Source organism: Rhinopithecus roxellana, chromosome 4, assembly GCF_007565055.1.
Source record: "Rhinopithecus roxellana isolate Shanxi Qingling chromosome 4, ASM756505v1, whole genome shotgun sequence".
Lineage (NCBI taxonomy): Eukaryota > Metazoa > Chordata > Mammalia > Primates > Cercopithecidae > Rhinopithecus > Rhinopithecus roxellana.
This window is the reverse complement of record NC_044552.1, coordinates 16,155,337-16,173,190: the sequence shown is the minus strand read 5'-3', so window position 1 is coordinate 16,173,190 and position 17,854 is coordinate 16,155,337. Positions and strand designations below refer to the sequence as shown.

The following is a 17,854-nucleotide window of genomic DNA, read 5'->3' as shown; positions in this document are numbered from 1 at the left end:
TCTAAGCCCCTCTGGTATTGACTTCATCTCCAAGTGGCTCTACCATGCGCTGTAACTGTACCACTGGCTGTCCAGAGTTCCTACAGCAGGCTGCAACAATCCAAACCTCAAGTCTCAGTTATTGGAACACCCAAAAGAAGGAAGGCATTTCCCACTGACATAGCTGAAAATAGACACAATAACAGAGCGAGAAAAAACAGTTCATTTCTGGCCAGAAATGAATTTTGTGGAATCAAAAAGAACAGTAAGTTACACTCCCACAGTTCTAACTGACAGAGCATGCTGTTGTTTTAAGTTCAATCCATGTTGTAACCCTTGCTCAGGCAAAATCACCAATAGAAGGGGGCCCCAAGTTATGCGGCCTGACAATAATGTTAACATTCACCCTATTTCTTCTGGGAAGCTTCAAAATGTGCATCTCCAGTTAAGTATGCAATTAAGTATGCAATTAAAGGGAAATGGGAAGCACAGTAATAATAATTGTATGTAACTTGCCATTAGTTTGAGAATGCACACATAACAAACTCTATTTGTGTGGTCCCAGCCTGCCAGCTTGTTTGCTTGTTTGTCATTCTTTCTTTTTTTTTTTTTTGAGACAGAGTCTCGCTCTGCCGCCCAGGCTGGAGTGCAGTAGCCGGATCTCAGCTCACTGCAAGCTCCGCCTCCCGGGTTCACACCATTCTCCTGCCTCAGCCTCCCAAGTAGCTGGGACTACAGGCGCCCGCCACCTCGCCCGGCTAATTTTTTATATTTTTAGTAGAGACGGGGCTTCACCGTGTTCCCCAGGATGGTCTCGATCTCCTGACCTCGTGATCCGCCCGCCTCAGCCTCCCAAATGCTAGGATTACAGGCGTGAGCCACCGCGCCCGGCCTTGTTCATTCTTTTATTTACTTACAATGTATCTGCTAGATGTCTAGGACCAGGCTAAGATCTAAATGGTGCCCAGTAATATTGTTGGAATAAAGGAATGACAAAGCTAAATAGGGATTGTCAAGCTGCATATATATGTTTTCAAATCAGTGCCTTGTTACTCTTGCCATGCAAAGATGGAGAGGAACATTGAATGTGTTAATGCTTATTCTATTACCAGGTGAGAATCCTGAACTCTCTGGCTTGGAAAGAATCTTAGCAAGACATCAGTTGCCAAAAGAGATTAATCTGACCCCAAAGCCAAACAGAATGCCCCTGTGGAAAAGAAAAATCATCAACAATGTAACAGACGGGTGGAAGAAATGTCACTTGTTGACGAGAAACACGAAAGAGCCTCCAATGTCCACCATAGTTGTCAGGTAGACTCTAATTTCTGCCTTATGTGGATATATTTAGAGACACACAGGGTGATCACAAAATCTCTACATGCCTTAGCTAAAAAATGACAAGCACTGCTCTATATAAAAGCACATAGGCCCCATTTTTACCCACCCCCAAGGTGCTAGAGGAGCCCTTACTGGGAGTAAACTCATGGAGATGGGAGCAGGAGTGGGGGTCCTCCATGGCCCATTGCAGTCTAAAATAGTGAGCAGAAATCTAGCAAGAACAGAGTGGGATACTTGGAGAGAAACCCAACCACTGAGCTGTGGGGCTTTTTGGCTGCATAAGTTGAGAAGCAACTTGGTTTTTCGTGCCCGCCGTTGGCATGACCAGGGGCTAGGATACCAGAGCAGATGTAGTGGAGCTTTGGCTTTATCCCTGGCCTGCCAGATTTTACGTGGAGAGAACTGGAGCACCATTGGACAGTCTTAACAGGACGACTGACATGATCTGACTCAAATCCGCTCTGGCCTCCCAAGGAATGCCTGGGTGGAGGAGAGCAGTTGGGAGATTTTACAGATCTACAGGCAAGGGATAGTGGCCCAGGTGGTAACAGTGGGGATGTGGAGTTGGTTGGATTCCGGTGCTCAAAGTCATAAGCTTCGGTTCCTTGACAAATTATCTTTTTTGGTGCACTTCTTTGCCTGCTTATGCCAGATGGATGGTGTTTCTATATTTGTTCCTTTTCTTTTCTTTTTTCTTTTTTTTTTTAAGACTGAGTCTCACACTGTCACCCAAGCTGGAGTGCAGTGGTGCTATCTCAGCTCACCGTAACCTCTGCCTCCCGGGTTCCAGTGATTCTCCTGCCTTAGCCTCCCGAGTAGCTGGGATTACAGGCGGGTGCCACCACACTGGGCTAATTTTTTTTTGGTATTTTTGGTAGAAATGGGGTTTCGCCATGTTGGCCAGGCTAGTCTCAAACTCCTGACCTCAGCTGATACGCCCACTGAAAAGTGCTGGGATTACAGGCTGAGCCACCATGCCTGGTGTATATTTGTTTCTTTTATATTGCTGCACGTATTGCTGTACAATGCAATGATGCCTGCACTTTTTACATAGTAGGTATTCAAGCAATTTTGCCAGGTTGACAGGATAAATGTATATGTTGCTACAAAGACAGGATCATTTCTGATTTGAAGGTAACATAATCAGGAGACAGTCCCAGCTCATGAATTTGCCTGAACTGAAAGCTTCCCCTGGGATCATTGCGCTGGTGAAATAGAGTCCTTGTCTACATTTTTTCCAGTGTCCTCAGTGGCATAATTTGCCAATTTGATTTAACTATTCATAGCCAAAGAAGGCAAAGATATATTATAAAAGAAGGTGGTCAGTGGAACCCTGGTGTTTTCTGGACAATGCAAAGACACTACATTTTTGTCCAGAAGTAGGTAAAGGTTATATTAAGTGATGATATCTAATTACTCAAGTGAAGACTATTTGACCTTGCTTTGGAAGCCTGATATGATTTGGCTCTGTGCCCACCCAAATCTCATTTTGAATTGTAATCCCCACATGTTGGAGGAGGGGCTTGGTGGGAGGCGACTGGGTCATGGGGACAGATTTCCTGCTTGCTCTTCTGGTGATAGTGAGTGAGTTCTCAAGAGATCTGTTGGTTTTAAAGTGTGGCAACTCCCACCTCGCTCTCTCTCTCCTGCTCCATCACAATAAGACGTGCCTGGCTTCACCTTTGCCTTCTGCCTGATTGTAAGTTTCCTGAGGCTTCCCAGTCACGCTTCCTGTTAAACCTGTGGATCTATGATTCAATGAAACCTCTTTTCTTCAGAAATTACCCAGTCTCAGGTAGTTCTTTATAGCAATGTGAAGACAGAATAACACAAGGCCTATTTTTAAAAATCCAAGTTTCACAACCATAGAAAGTTTATACACCTCAATCTTAGGTCCTGATGTCTTCATTTGAAGTTATAGATCTTTACATCCTAGTTTAGTTTCTGGAAATATAGCCAGAGTATCAGAACACAGGAAATGATACTCTTTTTTTTAAACATTTTATTCTACAAACATTTATTTGCTTTCCTTAAAAACAGGGACTGTCAGCCTATCTTATTTATTTTTGTATTCCTAGTGTTACAAGTTGGAGTCTCAAGCACTGAGACAGAAATAAGAATGCAAAAGGTTTCCTGGGAGTGGTGTTGCATCAAAGTGGAAGTGGGAAAACAGTATCGGGCAGGGATTCAAGAGGTGGAGAAACAGGCTTCGCCTCAGTGGAAGGAGCTGCAAAGTCGTGTTGCAGGGAGCTTGGGTACAGGAAAGGTTGGAGGATTAGGCCCATTTTGCAATCAATCAACCATGAACCTTGTCGTGGTTGCTGTGACTCCAGATTCCTGAAGGATCTGCTGAATTAACTGCTCTAGTTCTGAGGATGCCTCCTGGCATTAATGATTCTTCCCCTATTACCTGGTAACACGGTAAATATCATCATTTGATAACTTTATCATTCTTAATTCTTTGTGACTTAACTGACACCCTTGAGAGAATTCATTCTTTAGCTAAAGCAAGCCTGACTATTATTAAGAATCATCAATAATAGCTTTGTCCTTAAAACTAGAACTACCATATGACCCAGCAATCCCACTACTAGGTATGAACCCAAAGGAAAGTAAACCAGTATGTCAAAGAGCTGTCTGCCCTCCCATGTGCATTGCAGCACTATTCACAACAGCCAAGGCATGAAATCAACCTAGCATTCCATCAACAGATGAATGAATTAAAAATGTGGTGTATATACACAAAAGAATACTTTTTAGCATAAAAAGGAATGAAATCCTGTCATACGAGGCAACATGGATGAGTCTAGAGGACATTATATTAAGTGAAATAAACAAGGCACGGAAAGACAAACTTCACACTGTTCTCACTCGTTTGTGGACACTAAAAATTAGAACAATTGTATTCGTGGAGGTAGAGAGTAGAAGAATGGCTTCTAGAGGCTGGGAAGTGTAGTGGGGGCAGTGAGAAGAAGTGGGGAAGAATACTGCCTGCTCTCATTCATATGTGGAAGCTAAAATCGCTGATCTCACAGAAGCAGAGAGTTGAATAGTGGTTGCCAGAGGTTGAGAAGGGTAACGGCGAGGGGTGGATAGCCAGAGATTGGTTACCGGATACAAAAGTACAGCTAGACAGGAGGAATAAGTTCTGGTGTTCTATAACACTGTAGGGTGCTTATAGCCAACAATCATTTTTTTTTGTTTATTTTCAAATAGCTAGAAGAGGATATCTTGACTGTTCCTAACACAAAGAAATGAAAATTGTTTGAGGTGATGATATGCTCATTACCTTGACTTGATCATGACATATTGTAAACATGCATCAAAACATCACACTGTAGCCCATAAACATGTGCAATTATTATGTCAATTTAATAGAAGAATAGCTTTGTTTTTATCTAAGAACTACTGAACACTACTGATTCATGTCCTTGACCCCCTGTAAAATGGTGCTACTAATACCTCATGTTGTATCAGAGTTGTGACACTGATAGAACAATGACTGTGAAACTGAGTTTTGACAAGTATGAAGTACTATTTGAATGCATTGTACAGTATTTTCACATGTTCGATAGAGCCAACTGTAGGTCCTAACCTTGAACCTGCCCTGGCAAACATTTGCTCAGTTTATGCTGTTAATCCCCACCAGCACAGAGAGGATAAGGCCTCTCTCTCACATGGCAATAGCAGTTTTAGGGCCACAAAACAGGCAGACCATACATGAGGCCTGCTGACTTTGACAAAGTTCCTTCAGTGCTATGCTATGTAAACAAATCAGCAGGCACAAAAGCCAGGAGTCCCGGGACCGTGCTGGTGAACAGATTTTCTAAGTCTGGAGCTGCAGATGGTGGTGCCTTATCCCTGTTGGTGAACCTGGCAGGATTCCAACCCCCAGCTCTATAATACTGTAAATCTCTACTGGGTACTGCATGTAAATTATAATTACTTGTAAACTGTATTTACTGGCTCAATATGCCATATTTATATGAACTCTAGGGCTTAATTTTTTTTTCTCTTGGTAAGTGTGACAAAAGCAGTACTTGAACAGAAGAGGGCTGTTTGTGCCATATGAGAACTTTAGTTTAGATTCCGTAATGTTTTTGCTGCATCAGTGTGGTAGCAACTGAAGACGGGAGCTAGTAGTCAGTGGCTTTTACTTTGCCAACCTCTCTGCCATAGACATTTGCAATTTATCCTGACTTGGGGCCACTCCTCCTGTATATTGTACTTACCATGTTATAGTGTCTGCGTTGATTTGCTACTCCACTTGTGGGCTGTGTAAGCATTTAAGAAAAACATTTAATGTTTCCTTTTTTTTTTTTTTTTTTTTTTGAGATGGAGTCTCGCTCTTGTCACCCAGGCTGGAGTGCAATGGCACAATCTGGCTCACTGCAGACTCTGGCTCCCAGGTTCAAACGATTTTCCTCCTTGGCCTCCCGAGTAGCTAGGATTACAGGCGTGCACCACCACACCCAGCTAATTTTTGTATTTTTAGTAGAGACGGGGTTTTGCCATGTTGGTCAGGCTGGTCTTGAACTCCTGACCTCAGGTGATCCTCCTGCCTCAGCCTCACAAAGTATTGGGATTACTGGCATGAGCCACCACGCCTGGCCATTTTTCTTTTCTTTTCTTTTCTTTTTTTTTTTGAGATGGAATCTTGTTCTGTCATCTGGGCTAGAGTGCAGTGGCATGATCTCGGCTCACTGCAACCTTTGCTTCTCAGGTTCAAGCAATTCTCCTGCCTCAGCCTCCTGAGTACCTGGGATTATAGGCATGCGCCACCACACCTGGTTAATTTTTTTTTTTTTTTTGAGACAGAGTCTTGGTCTAGCTCTGTTGCCCAGGCTGGAGTGCAGTGGCGTGATCTGAGCTCACTGCAACCTTCTCCTCCCAGGTTTGAGCAATTCTTCTGCCTCAGACTCCCGAGTAGCTGGGACCACACCCGGCTAATTTCTGTGTTGGTAGAGACAGGGTTTCACCATGTTGGCTAGGCTGGTCTCAAACTCCTGACCTCGTGATCTGCCTGCCTCGGCCTCCCAAAATGTTGGGATTACAGGCGTGAGCCACTGCACCTGGCCACATTTAATGTTTTCTAAACTAATATCATAAGATAAATTAAAAATATAACTGACTCTATGTAGCCAAACGAAAGACTCTCTCATCTCTTTTCCCTCTCTTTTGTTACTTGCTCCTTCAACCGAGACGGGACACATATGCTCTGAGAGCTGGAAGAACTCTTGGCACAGCCACATGGGCCTTGTGAAATGAAAAGGAAACTGAGTCCAGGAGAAACAGATGCTTTCTCAGGGGCGCACATGTCGGAGTGGCAGAGCAAGGACTAGCGCCACCCTTGAGCGTGTTGGGTTCCTAGTCTACTCTGATTCACCGACATTGATGTGCCCATCAAGGTTCTTGGATTTATCTGCCGGCTAAACTTGCACGGATGGACATTCCATGTGATGGTTTAATTTATGTGTCAGCTTGGCTAGGCTACAGTATCCAGCTGTTTGGTCACCAGTAAAGATGTTGCTGTAGGTCTGGCACAGTGGCTCACACCTGTAATCCCAACAGTTTGGGAGGCTGAGGTGGGCAGATCATCTGAGGTCAGGAGTTCGAGACCAGCCTGGCCAACATGGAGAAACCCCCATCTCTACTAAAAATACAAAATTAGCTGGGCGTGGTGGCACATGCCTATAATCCCAGCTACTCGGGAGGCCGAGGCAGAAGAATCACTTGAACCCAGGAGGCGGTGAAAGAGATCAAATGAAAAAAACTAAAAGGCAGAAATGAAGTCCACAGGCAAGCAGCCCGGGCGGCACCCTGACAGCCCGGGCGGCGCCCTCAGCCTAGTTAAAGATCGACCCCGGACCTAACCGATTAGGTTAATTAGGTTATCTATAGACTCCGGACATTGTAAGGACAAACGTTGTGAAAGTCTCTGTCCTGCTCTAATTACCGGTGTCTGCCACATATCTTAGTCCTGGACCCAGTACAAACACAATCCCCTATTTTGTCCCAACTTCCTGAACCCAACACAAACACATCCCCCCACACATCTCAGAAACACCACCTAGAGAGCCCCTGATAAGATCACAACCGTTTGTAGTTTTACTAAATGCGCGGGAACAAATGGAAAACTGTTAATTGTATTAACCAATTACCAGTTGTAATGCTGCAACCAAAAGAATTCCTTTGTACCTCTGTAACCTTACATATCCTGTATGCATCGGGCTATAAAAAGCGGCCACATGCATCATTCAGGGCCCTCTTGTATGTTGTAGAACAGAGGGACCAAGTTCGAACTTGCATTAAAGATCCTTGCCGCTTGGCTTTGACTCCGGATTCTGGTGGACTTCTTCGGGGAATAAAGGGTCTGGGCATAACATTTGGGGGCTCTCCCGGGATTCCCCCAAGCCCACCAGACCCCCAGTCAACGGATCTACTAGGATCGATCTGCTAATAGGTGAGCCGGCTCGTCTATGTTTGTCTGTCTGTGTCCTGTCTGAATTCGCGGCTCTCTAAGTCCGCCTGAGGCTATTAGCCTGTCTGTATTCGCGGCTCTCTAAGTCCGCCTGAGGCTATTAGCCTGTCTGTATTCGCGGCTCTCTAAGTCCGCTCTGAATCAATCTGTGACTCGCGAGGTTTGAAGCTGAAAGCTGGCATAGGTCCTGGCGGACGCGCTATAGGACAGCCAGCGGAGACCGGTGGGAGACGTCCCCCGGCTCTCATCTGGTTCTTGCCTGAACTCTGACCCAGATTTCTGGTGCGCGCCTGCGACTGACGTAAACTTGTTGTTGATATTCCAGCAACTCACTTTTCCCTTGCAGGACCTGTTCCGCAACTCACTTTTCTCTTGCAGGACCTGTTCCAGCAACTCACTTTTCCCTTGCAGGACCTGTTCCAGGCGCCACTCCGGGTGCTACTGTTCAAGATGGGTAATACCTAGAGCACTCCCCTATCTCTCCTTACAAGTAATTTCAAGGATGTTAGGGCAAGGGGCCATGATCTTGGTATGGACATCAGGAAGGGAAAGCTAATTACTCTGTGCCGCTCCGAGTGGCCCGCCCTTAACGTAGGGTGGCCACCCAAAGGGACATTCTGTCTTCCTGTCATCACTAAAGTCCAAGGTTTTCCAGCCTGGGCGTGCTAGTCACCCGGATCATATCCCATATATCCTCGTATGGCAGGCTCTAGCTGGGAACCCGTCCCCTTGGCTGTCCCCTTTCCAATTAGCCTCTGAACCCTGTAAGGCACTGGTTGCTCGGCCGCTAAAATTCAAGCAACCAACTGCCCCCCCGCCCCCATCCTGTTCTACCTGATAGCGAGGACCCACTGTCCACAGAACCCCCTCCGTACCTCTCCGGGCCGCAGGCCTCAGCCCCCCCCCCCCCCCCCCCCCGCCCAGGCTGAGCCGCGGGAGGGAGCAGGCGGACGGGAGGCGGCCAGCACACCCGGACCCACTAAAAGGGAAAGTAACTCTAAAGGGCCGGCGTGGGTCCTCTGTAAGCTGAGCGCTGGTGACTTTGTCTCTGGGTCTTACTTCTTTTCTAAACTTTCTCGTTCCACCTAACGAGAAACACCCACAGGTGTGGAAGGGCAGACCACCCCTTCATCTGGCGTCCAACGTGGAAGCTTTTCTCTAAGGTAAAGGTACGCTGGACAAGTCGACGAGAGACTCCCGAGTACGTCTACAGTCAGCCTTGTGGTAAGCTTGTGCGCTCGGAAGAACCTAGGGTAACAATGGGGCAAACTAAAAGTAAATATGCCTCTTATCGCAGCTTTATAAAAATTCTCTTAAAAAGAGGGAGAGCCTCCCATAGCTGAAGCCAGATATCAGTCCTTTTCTATAAAAATGCAAAAAGAAATGAAAGAAGGAGTAAAACAGTATGGACCCAACTCTCCTTACATGAGAACATTATTAGATTCCATTGCTCATGGACATAGACTCATTCCTTATGATTGGGAGATTCTGGCAAAATCATCACTCTCACCCTCTCAATTTTTACAATTTAAGACTTGGTGGATTGATGGGGCACAAGTACAGGTCCGAAAAAAAAAATAGGACTGCCAATCCTCCAATTAACATAGATGCTGCTCAAAAGTCAATTACCGATGAGAATGCCCATAAAGTCATAGTGGAGTTGATGGCATATGAAAACGCCAATCCGGATTGTCAATCAGCCATTAAGCCATTAGAAGGAAGAGTTTCCGCAGGATCAGATGTAATCTCAGAGTACGTTAAAGCCTGCGATGGAATTGGAGGAGCTATGCATAAAGCTATGCTTATGGCTCAGGCGATCACAGGAGTTGCTTTAGGAGGACAAGTGAAAACATTTGGGGGAAAATGTTATAATTGTGGTCAAATTGGTCATCTAAAAAAGAATTGCCTATGTCCAAGATGTAAAAAGGGACAACATTGGAGTAATCAATGTCGTTCTAAATATGATAAAAATGGGCAACCGCTGTCGAAAAATGAGAGGAGGGGCCAGCCTCAGGCCCCGCAACAAACTGGGACATTCCCAATTCAGCCCTTTGTTCCTCAGGGTTTTCAGGAATAACAACCCCCACTGTCGCAAGTGTCTCAGGGAATAAGCCAGTTATCACAATACAGCAATTATCCCCCGCCACAAGTGGCAGTGCAGCAGTAGATTTGTGTACTTTACAAGTAGTCTCTCTGCTTCCAGGGGAGCCTCCACAAAAAAAAATCCCCACAGGGGTATACGGCCCATTGCCTGAGGGGACTGTAGGACTAATCTTAGGAAGATCAAGTTTAAATCTAAAAGGCATTCAAATTCATACTGGTGTGGTTGATTCAGACTATGAAGGTGACATTCAATTGGTTATTAGTTCCTCAATTCCTTGGAGTGCCAGTCCAGGAGACAGGATTGCTCAATTATTACTCCTACCTTATATTAAAGTTGGGAACAGTAAAATAAAAAGAACAGGAGGGTTCGGAAGCACTGATCTGGCAGGAAAAGCTGCATATTGGGCAAGTCTGGTCTCTGAGAGCAGACCTGTGTGTAAGGCCATTATTCAAGGAAAACAGTTTGAAGGGTTGGTAGACACAGGAGCAGATATCTCTGTCATTGCTTTAAATCAGTGGCCGCTACCAAAGCAAAAACTGGGAGCTTTACACTTATTAGCAAAGGAACAATTAGCAAAGGGACACATTGAGCCTTCATTCTCACCCTGGAATTCTCCTGTATTTGTAATTCAAAAAAATCAGGCAAATGGCGTATGTTAATGGACTTAAGAGCTGTAAACGCTGTAATTCAACCCATGGGGCCTCTCCAACCTGGATTGCCCTCTCCAGCCATGATCCCAAAAGACTGGCCTTTAATTATAATTGATCTTAAGGATTGCTTTTTTTTACCATTCCTCTGGCAGAGCAAGATTGTGAAAAATTTGCCTTTACTTTACCAGCCATAAATAATAAAGAACCAGCCACCAGGTTTCAGTGGAAAGTATTACCTCAGGGAACGAACAAGTTAAACGAGCCTTTATCAATTCCGGTGCGTGGCAGATTGGCCTTGCTGATTTTGTGGGAATTATTGATAATCATTACCCAAAAACAAAAATCTTCCAGTTTCTAAAATTGACTACTTGGATTTTACCTAAAATTACCAGACATAAACCTTTAGAAAATGCTCTGACAATATTCACTGATGGTTCCAGCAATGAAAAAGCAGCTTACACAGGGCCAAAGGAGCGAGTAGTCAAAACTCAATATCAATCAGCTCAAAGGGCAGAGTTGGTTGCAGTCATTACAGTGTTTAAAGATTTTAATCAACCTGCTGATATTATATCAGATTCTGTATATGTAGTACAGGCTACAAAGGATGTTAAGACAGCTCTGATTAAATATAGCATAGATAATCAGTTAAACCAACTGTTCACTTTGTTACAACAAAAATAGGACATGAGAAATAGAGGAAGGTAATAACCTGGGGAAGAAGTTTTGCTTGTGTTTCACTAGGAGAAAATCAGCTTCCTATTTGGATACCCACTAAACATTTGAAGTTCTACAATGAACCCATCGGAGATGCAAAGAAAAGCGCCTCCACGGAGACGGAAACACCGCAATCAAGCACCATTGACTGTCAGGATAAATCAAGTGGTGATATTGGAAACACAGATAAAGTCACCACGCACCAGGAAGGCAAAGCTGCCAACCTGGGCACAGTTAAAGAAGCTGACGCTGTTAGCTGGAAAAAGCGTAGCCAGCACAAAGGTGACACAAACCTCAAAAAAAAAAAAAAAAAAAAATGCTGCTTGCAGCTTTAATGGTTGTATCAATGGTGGTAAGTCTCCCCATGCCTGCAGGAGCAGCTGCAGCTAATTATACCTACTGGGCTTATGTGCCTTTCCCGCCCTTAATTCGGGCAGCTACATGGATGGATAATCCTATTAAAATATATGTTAATAATAGTGTGTAGGTACCTGGTCCTACAGAAATTGTTGCCCTGCCTAACCGGAGGAAAAAGAATTGATGATAAATATTTCCATTAGGTATTGTTTCCAGTTACAGTGTGACTGGAATACTTCAGATTTTTGTATTACACCCCAAGTTTATAATGAGTCTAAACATCACTGGGACGTGGCAAAACGCCATCTACAGGGAAGAGGAGATAATCTCACTTTAGACATTTCTAAATTAGAGCAACAAATTTTGAAGCCTCTCAAAGTCATTTAAATATTGTGCCTGGAACTGAGGCATTAGATCAAGTGAAAAAAAAAAAAAAATTCTTTATGGATTAAACCCCACGACTTGGATTAGGTATATTGAGAACTCTACTGCAGTAAATTTTGGAATTATGTGTCTCTGTTTAATCGGTTTGTTTTTAGTGTGCTAGACCAGTCAAAAAAATCCTATGCCACAATCGAGAGAACGAACTAGCCTTCATCGCCATGGCACATTTATATAGAGAAAAAGGGAGAAAGAATGTTGCGGGAAGTCAGAGACCTTGAATGGAGGGACTGGCTGAAGCCACGGCAGAAAAACATAAAATATGGAGATTTCATGGACATTTTATTAGTTCTCCGAAATTAATACTTTTGTAATTTCTTATGTCTGTCTTTACTTTAATACTTTTGTAATTTCCTGTGTCTTTAATCTCTTAGTCCCACCATCTTCTTTGTAAACTGAGGAGGATATATGTCACCTCAGGACCCTGTGATGACTGAGTTAACTGCACAAATGGTTTGTAGAGCATGTGTGTTTGAACAATATGAAATCTGGGCATCTTGAAAAAAACGAACAGGATAACATTGATGTTCTGGGAACAAGGGAGGTAACCTTGAACTGGCCGCCGGTGAGCCGGACGGAACAGAGCCATATTTCTTCTCTTTTTGAATGCAAATAGGAGAAATATCGCTGAATTCTTTTTCTCAGCAAGGAATATCCCTGAGAAAGAGAATGCGCTCTAAGGGTAGGCCTATAAACGACCCCCTTGGAGGCGTGCCGCCTTTTACAGTTAAAGCCGAAGGGATGAAATAAGCCCCGGCCTCCTGTAGTACTCTCAGGCTTATTAGGATGAGGAAATTCCCACCTAATAAATTTTGGTCAGTCAGGTTGTCTGCTCTCAAACCCTATTTCCTGATAAAATGTTATCAATGACTATGCGTGCCCAAAATTTCATTAGCAATTTTAATGTTAACACCATCCTGTGCTCTCATCCTGCCTCCACTTACTTTGTAATATTGTATTACTTTGTAAAGTTTGTAATCTCAGTGTCATGATGACAATGGTAAAATTCCTCTATGTTTCCCCTGTTAGCCCCCTTCCTTGAACCCCTGCTAAGTCTACTATTTCTGCTTACCATAGGACCTTGTGTTATTAACAGAATTTTGCGGTTTGTCAGGGAAAGGTTTGACACCATACAGCTCATGGTCCTCAGAGCCCAATACCAACCTGTAAGCGCTGAAACAGAATCAGACTTACAAGACCCAAGATTGGCTCCAGATGTACCTGAGAAAGGGGGGAATGAAAGAGATCAAATGAAAAAAACTAAAAGGCAGAAATGAAGTCCACAGGCAAGCAGCCCGGGCGGCACCCTGACAGCCCGGGCGGCGCCCTCAGCCTAGTTAAAGATCGACCCCGGACCTAACTGATTAGGTTAATTAGGTTATCTATAGACTCCGGACATTGTAAGGACAAACGTTGTGAAAGTCTCTGTCCTGCTCTAATTACCGGTGTCTGCCACATATCTTAGTCCTGGACCCAGTACAAACACAATCCCCTATTTTGTCCCAACTTCCTGAACCCAACACAAACACATCCCCCCACACATCTCAGAAACACCACCTAGAGAGCCCCTGATAAGATCACAACCGTTTGTAGTTTTACTAAATGCGCGGGAACAAATGGAAAACTGTTAATTGTATTAACCAATTACCAGTTGTAATGCTGCAACCAAAAGAATTCCTTTGTACCTCTGTAACCTTACATATCCTGTATGCATCGGGCTATAAAAAGCGGCCACATGCATCATTCAGGGCCCTCTTGTATGTTGTAGAACAGAGGGACCAAGTTCGAACTTGCATTAAAGATCCTTGCCGCTTGGCTTTGACTCCGGATTCTGGTGGACTTCTTCGGGGAATAAAGGGTCTGGGCATAACAGTGGTGGTTGCGGTGAGCCGAGATCGCACCATTGCACTCCAGCCTGGGCAGCAAGAGAGAAACTTCGTCTCAAAAACAAACAAACAAACAAACCAATATGTTGCTGTAAAAATGTTTTTCAGATGAGATAAACATTTAAATCAACAGACTTTGAAAAAAGCAGATTACCTTCCATAATGTGGATGGGCCTCATTCAGTCAATTAAAGGCTGTAAGAGAAAAGGCTGAGGTCCTCTGAAGGGGAAGGAATTCTGCCTCCAGAGGGCCTTTGCACGCAGGACTGCAGCATTGACCCCTGTTCCAATTTCCAGACTGTTGACCAGTCCTACAAATGTCAAGACTTGTCGGCCTCAATTGCATGAGCCGATTCCTTAAAATCTTTTCCTTTCTCCCTGTTTTTCTCTCTCCATTTAGATATAATAGATAAGTATATTCTACTGCTTTTGTCTCTCTGGAGAACCCTTACACATTCCATACATTCAGCATTTGTGGAATTCCAAAGGGACTTAGTACAGTTTTTTGCATAGTTTAAGAAGAATGAGCTCACTATGGAAATTAATCATATAGGCAAAATTGTCTGGGGAAGACTGATGATGGAGAAGTGTGCATTTGCAAAGAAAGAAAGGACTCTGTTGTGACACCTCCCTCCTCCATGACCCGCATTGTCCACCTGGAGGCAGCAGCAGTCCCCTGGGCACAGTGGGGAGGCAGAGAGTAACTAGCAGCCTCAGGATAATGCTTTGTAATGAGATATCTCAGACCCGACTTAGGAAGTGTGCAGGAAGATCTCGGAGGTGTCACAGAAAACCAGACTGGACAGAAGTTACAGTTGTGAAGGCAACTTTACTAAAAACTATTGCAACAGGAGAAGAGAGACACCAGGTAAAAAACTTGGCTCCATTTCGAACACACCAGGGATTAGGGGGAATGTGTAGCCAAGGAGCAGGAGATTGGTGGATGATAAGAGGAGACATCAAGGCTGGGGGAAATTCTGGCTGAATCAGCCTCGCGGAATTCCTGCTGAAGGCAGGCCAGGGTGATCAGACACCAAGGATGGGGACTGAAGAATTTTGATCAAATATTGAGGGTGATTGGGTACTGAGGGTGGGGGATTCTTGCTAAACTGTCTTGGCAGTGTTATTTGCTAAAACTGGATTTAACAAGGCAGTGAACATGGGCCTAGGAGAAGGTTGCGAAGCCTGACTAGAGTTTGCCCAAGCAAAGGGTCTTTGTCAGAGGAAGCCATTCATTGCCAACCTTCTAGTGGCTCTGAACCCTGGCTGTATATGAGCGTCACCCATGCCTGCTGGCCCATCCAGACCAACTGAATCATCATCTCAGGGTCAAGGGCCAAGCCTCGCTGTTTTCAGAGTGCTCCCCAGGTGAGATGGTAATGCACAGCCAACGGTGAGAGCCATTGAACCCTTCCAAGTCAGGAGGAAATCATTTTTTCTGTGATGTGTAGAGTCTGATATTTTTAGCATTTCACAAGTAATCACAGCTGGCCTGACCACTTGCAGGGAAAAGTAAGCCTAGAAAAATACTTTTCTACCCTCAAGGCCATTAATGAGAATAAAGGGGTCCCACAAAAATGGGAAGAATGATCCAGGGGAAAAAAACCTAGAAACAGAGTCCTGATGTCCTGGGAAGTCAAATTTAGCATCACAAGTGTTTGAGAAAATAAAATACAGAAGGAGAAAGAAGGACTCTGAAAGACTAGATCCCGATAAAAAGAGTGTTCCCCCAGAAGTGGGGCCAGGAATCCTGCAGCAGTAGCCGCCAATCTACATGGAAAGGCAGGAAAACAATGCTTGGGTGCCTGGGTACAAGGGAACCGAGACAGGTTTGGAGGAAAAGACCTGGCGTATGGTGTGGAACCTCCTTCTGGGGACTTGTCACTGGATTTTATGTATGGATGGAGGTGATTGGGCTGGTCATGTGTTGTCCCTCTGGAATTTAGAGGCAGGTCTTAGCAAATACTTGCTGACACTTCCTACCCCTGCTGACTTTCACATATCCCTGCTGATTTCAATGGAAGGGACGCCTGTGTGTTCTGATCTTGGGGAGCATCATTCCACGCCCCTACTAGAAAAGATGTCTCAAACGTTTGCTGTGATGTGACTGGTTCACATCTTCTGCTTACTTTAAATTTTCTTTGCCTTATTAAGTTGTGAGAGCTTTTTTCATATTTTCAATATAAAATTCTTTGATATAAGCATTGCAAATATTTTATCCCAGATGGTGGCTTGCCTTTCATTATTTCATGATAATACAGAAGAACCAAGGTTTTACATTCTCAATTCATCAATTTTTTTTCTTTTACAGTTTTTGCATTTTATATTCTAAGAATCCTTTGACAAGTCCAAGGTTGCTAAGATTTGCTCCTATATTTCCTTATTGAAGTTTTGTAGTTTTAAGCTTTAAATTTAGGTTGGTAGTCCATTTTACTTTATTTTTGTATAGGTTTTGATATTCATTGGTTTGATGTTAATTTCTGTTTTCTATTTGGCTATCTAGTTGATCCATTGGCATGTATTGAAAAGATTTTCCTGGCTGGGTGCGGTGGCTCACACCTGTAATCCCAGCACTTTGGGAGGCCAATGCAGGCGGATCACAAGGTCAGGAGATTGAGACCCTCCTGGCTAACACAGTGAAACCCCGCCTCTACTAAAAATACAAAAAATTAGCCGGGCGTGGTGGCAGGTGCCTGTAGTCTCAGCTACTCAGGAGGCTGAGGCAGGAGAATGGCATGAACCTGGGAGGCAGAGCTTGCAGTGAGCCGAGATCGTGCCACTGCACTCCAGCCTGGGTGACAGAGCAAGACTTCATCTCACCAAAAAAAAAAAAAAAAAAAAAAAGTCAAAGAGAAAGAAAAGATTTTCCTTTCCCTATTGAATTGTTTTGGCACTTTTTTTAATTTTTTTTTGCAAGATTTTTTTATTTTTTATTTTTTTATTTTTATTTTATTTTATTTTTTTTTTGAGGCAGAGTCTCACTCTGTCGCCGGGGCTGGAGTGCAGTGGCCAGATCTCAGCTCACTGCAAGCTCCGCCTCCCGGGTTTACGCCATTCTCCTGCCTCAGCCTCCCGAGTAGCTGGGACTACAGGCGCCGCCACCTCACCCGGCTAGTTTTTGTAGTTTTAGTAGAGACGGGGTTTCACCGTGTTAGCCAGGATGGTCTCGATCTCCTGACCTCGTGATCCGCCCGTCTCGGCCTCCCAAAGTGCTGGGATTACAGGCTTGAGCCACCGCGCCCGGCCTTTTTTTGCAAGATTTAATAGAGTGAAAACAGAGCTCCCACACAAAGGGAGGAGATCCAAAGGGGGTAGCCATTGCCTAGGTTTATATCCTAATCATTGTCCCTTCCCCTGTGCTCTCAGGAGATAGATGATTGGCTCTTTTTTTACCTCCTGCTATAGCCTAATTAGCATTTTAGTGAGCTCTCTTTACTACCTGATTGGTCGGGTGTGAGCTAAGTTGCAAGCCCTGTGTTTAAAAGTAGATGCGGTCACCTTCCCAGCTAGGTTTAGGAATTCTTAGTCGGCCTAGGAAATCCAGCTAGTCCTGTCTCTTAGTCCCCCCTCTCAACAGGAAAACCCAAGTGCTGTTGGTGAGGTTGACTGACAACCCCTCTAACTACTTCCTGGTGAATTGGGTCATGCAGTTGAGATTTCCTCAGGAGGAGTGCCTTCGATGTCATCAACATCAGAGCATGGGCTAGCAGGCCAGTCCAGGGGTCCACAGTAGATCTTAGTCACAGACTGCATCTGGGGCTCCATTTGAAGAACCATTTGTAGTTTTACAGCTTCGATTCTGGAAGAGACAAACTTAACAAGAAGGTTAAAGATACAGGGATTGAAACGTATGGCCTGCAGTGCAGGGGATTATTTCTTTGGCACATTTCACAGGCCCTGACTAT

At 44.4% G+C, this 17,854-nt stretch overlaps 1 protein-coding gene across 1 annotated transcript in view; it reads left to right on the top strand.

Moving 5' to 3' along the window:
• The window catches only part of C4H6orf201 (chromosome 4 C6orf201 homolog), a 55,885-nt gene that overhangs the window by 5,266 nt on the left and 32,765 nt on the right, over positions 1-17,854 (top strand). Inside the window, exon 2 of the mRNA XM_030928909.1 lies at positions 1,092-1,290. Coding sequence (XP_030784769.1) covers positions 1,092-1,290 — 199 coding nt within the window. The remainder of the gene's footprint in view (positions 1-1,091; positions 1,291-17,854) is intronic.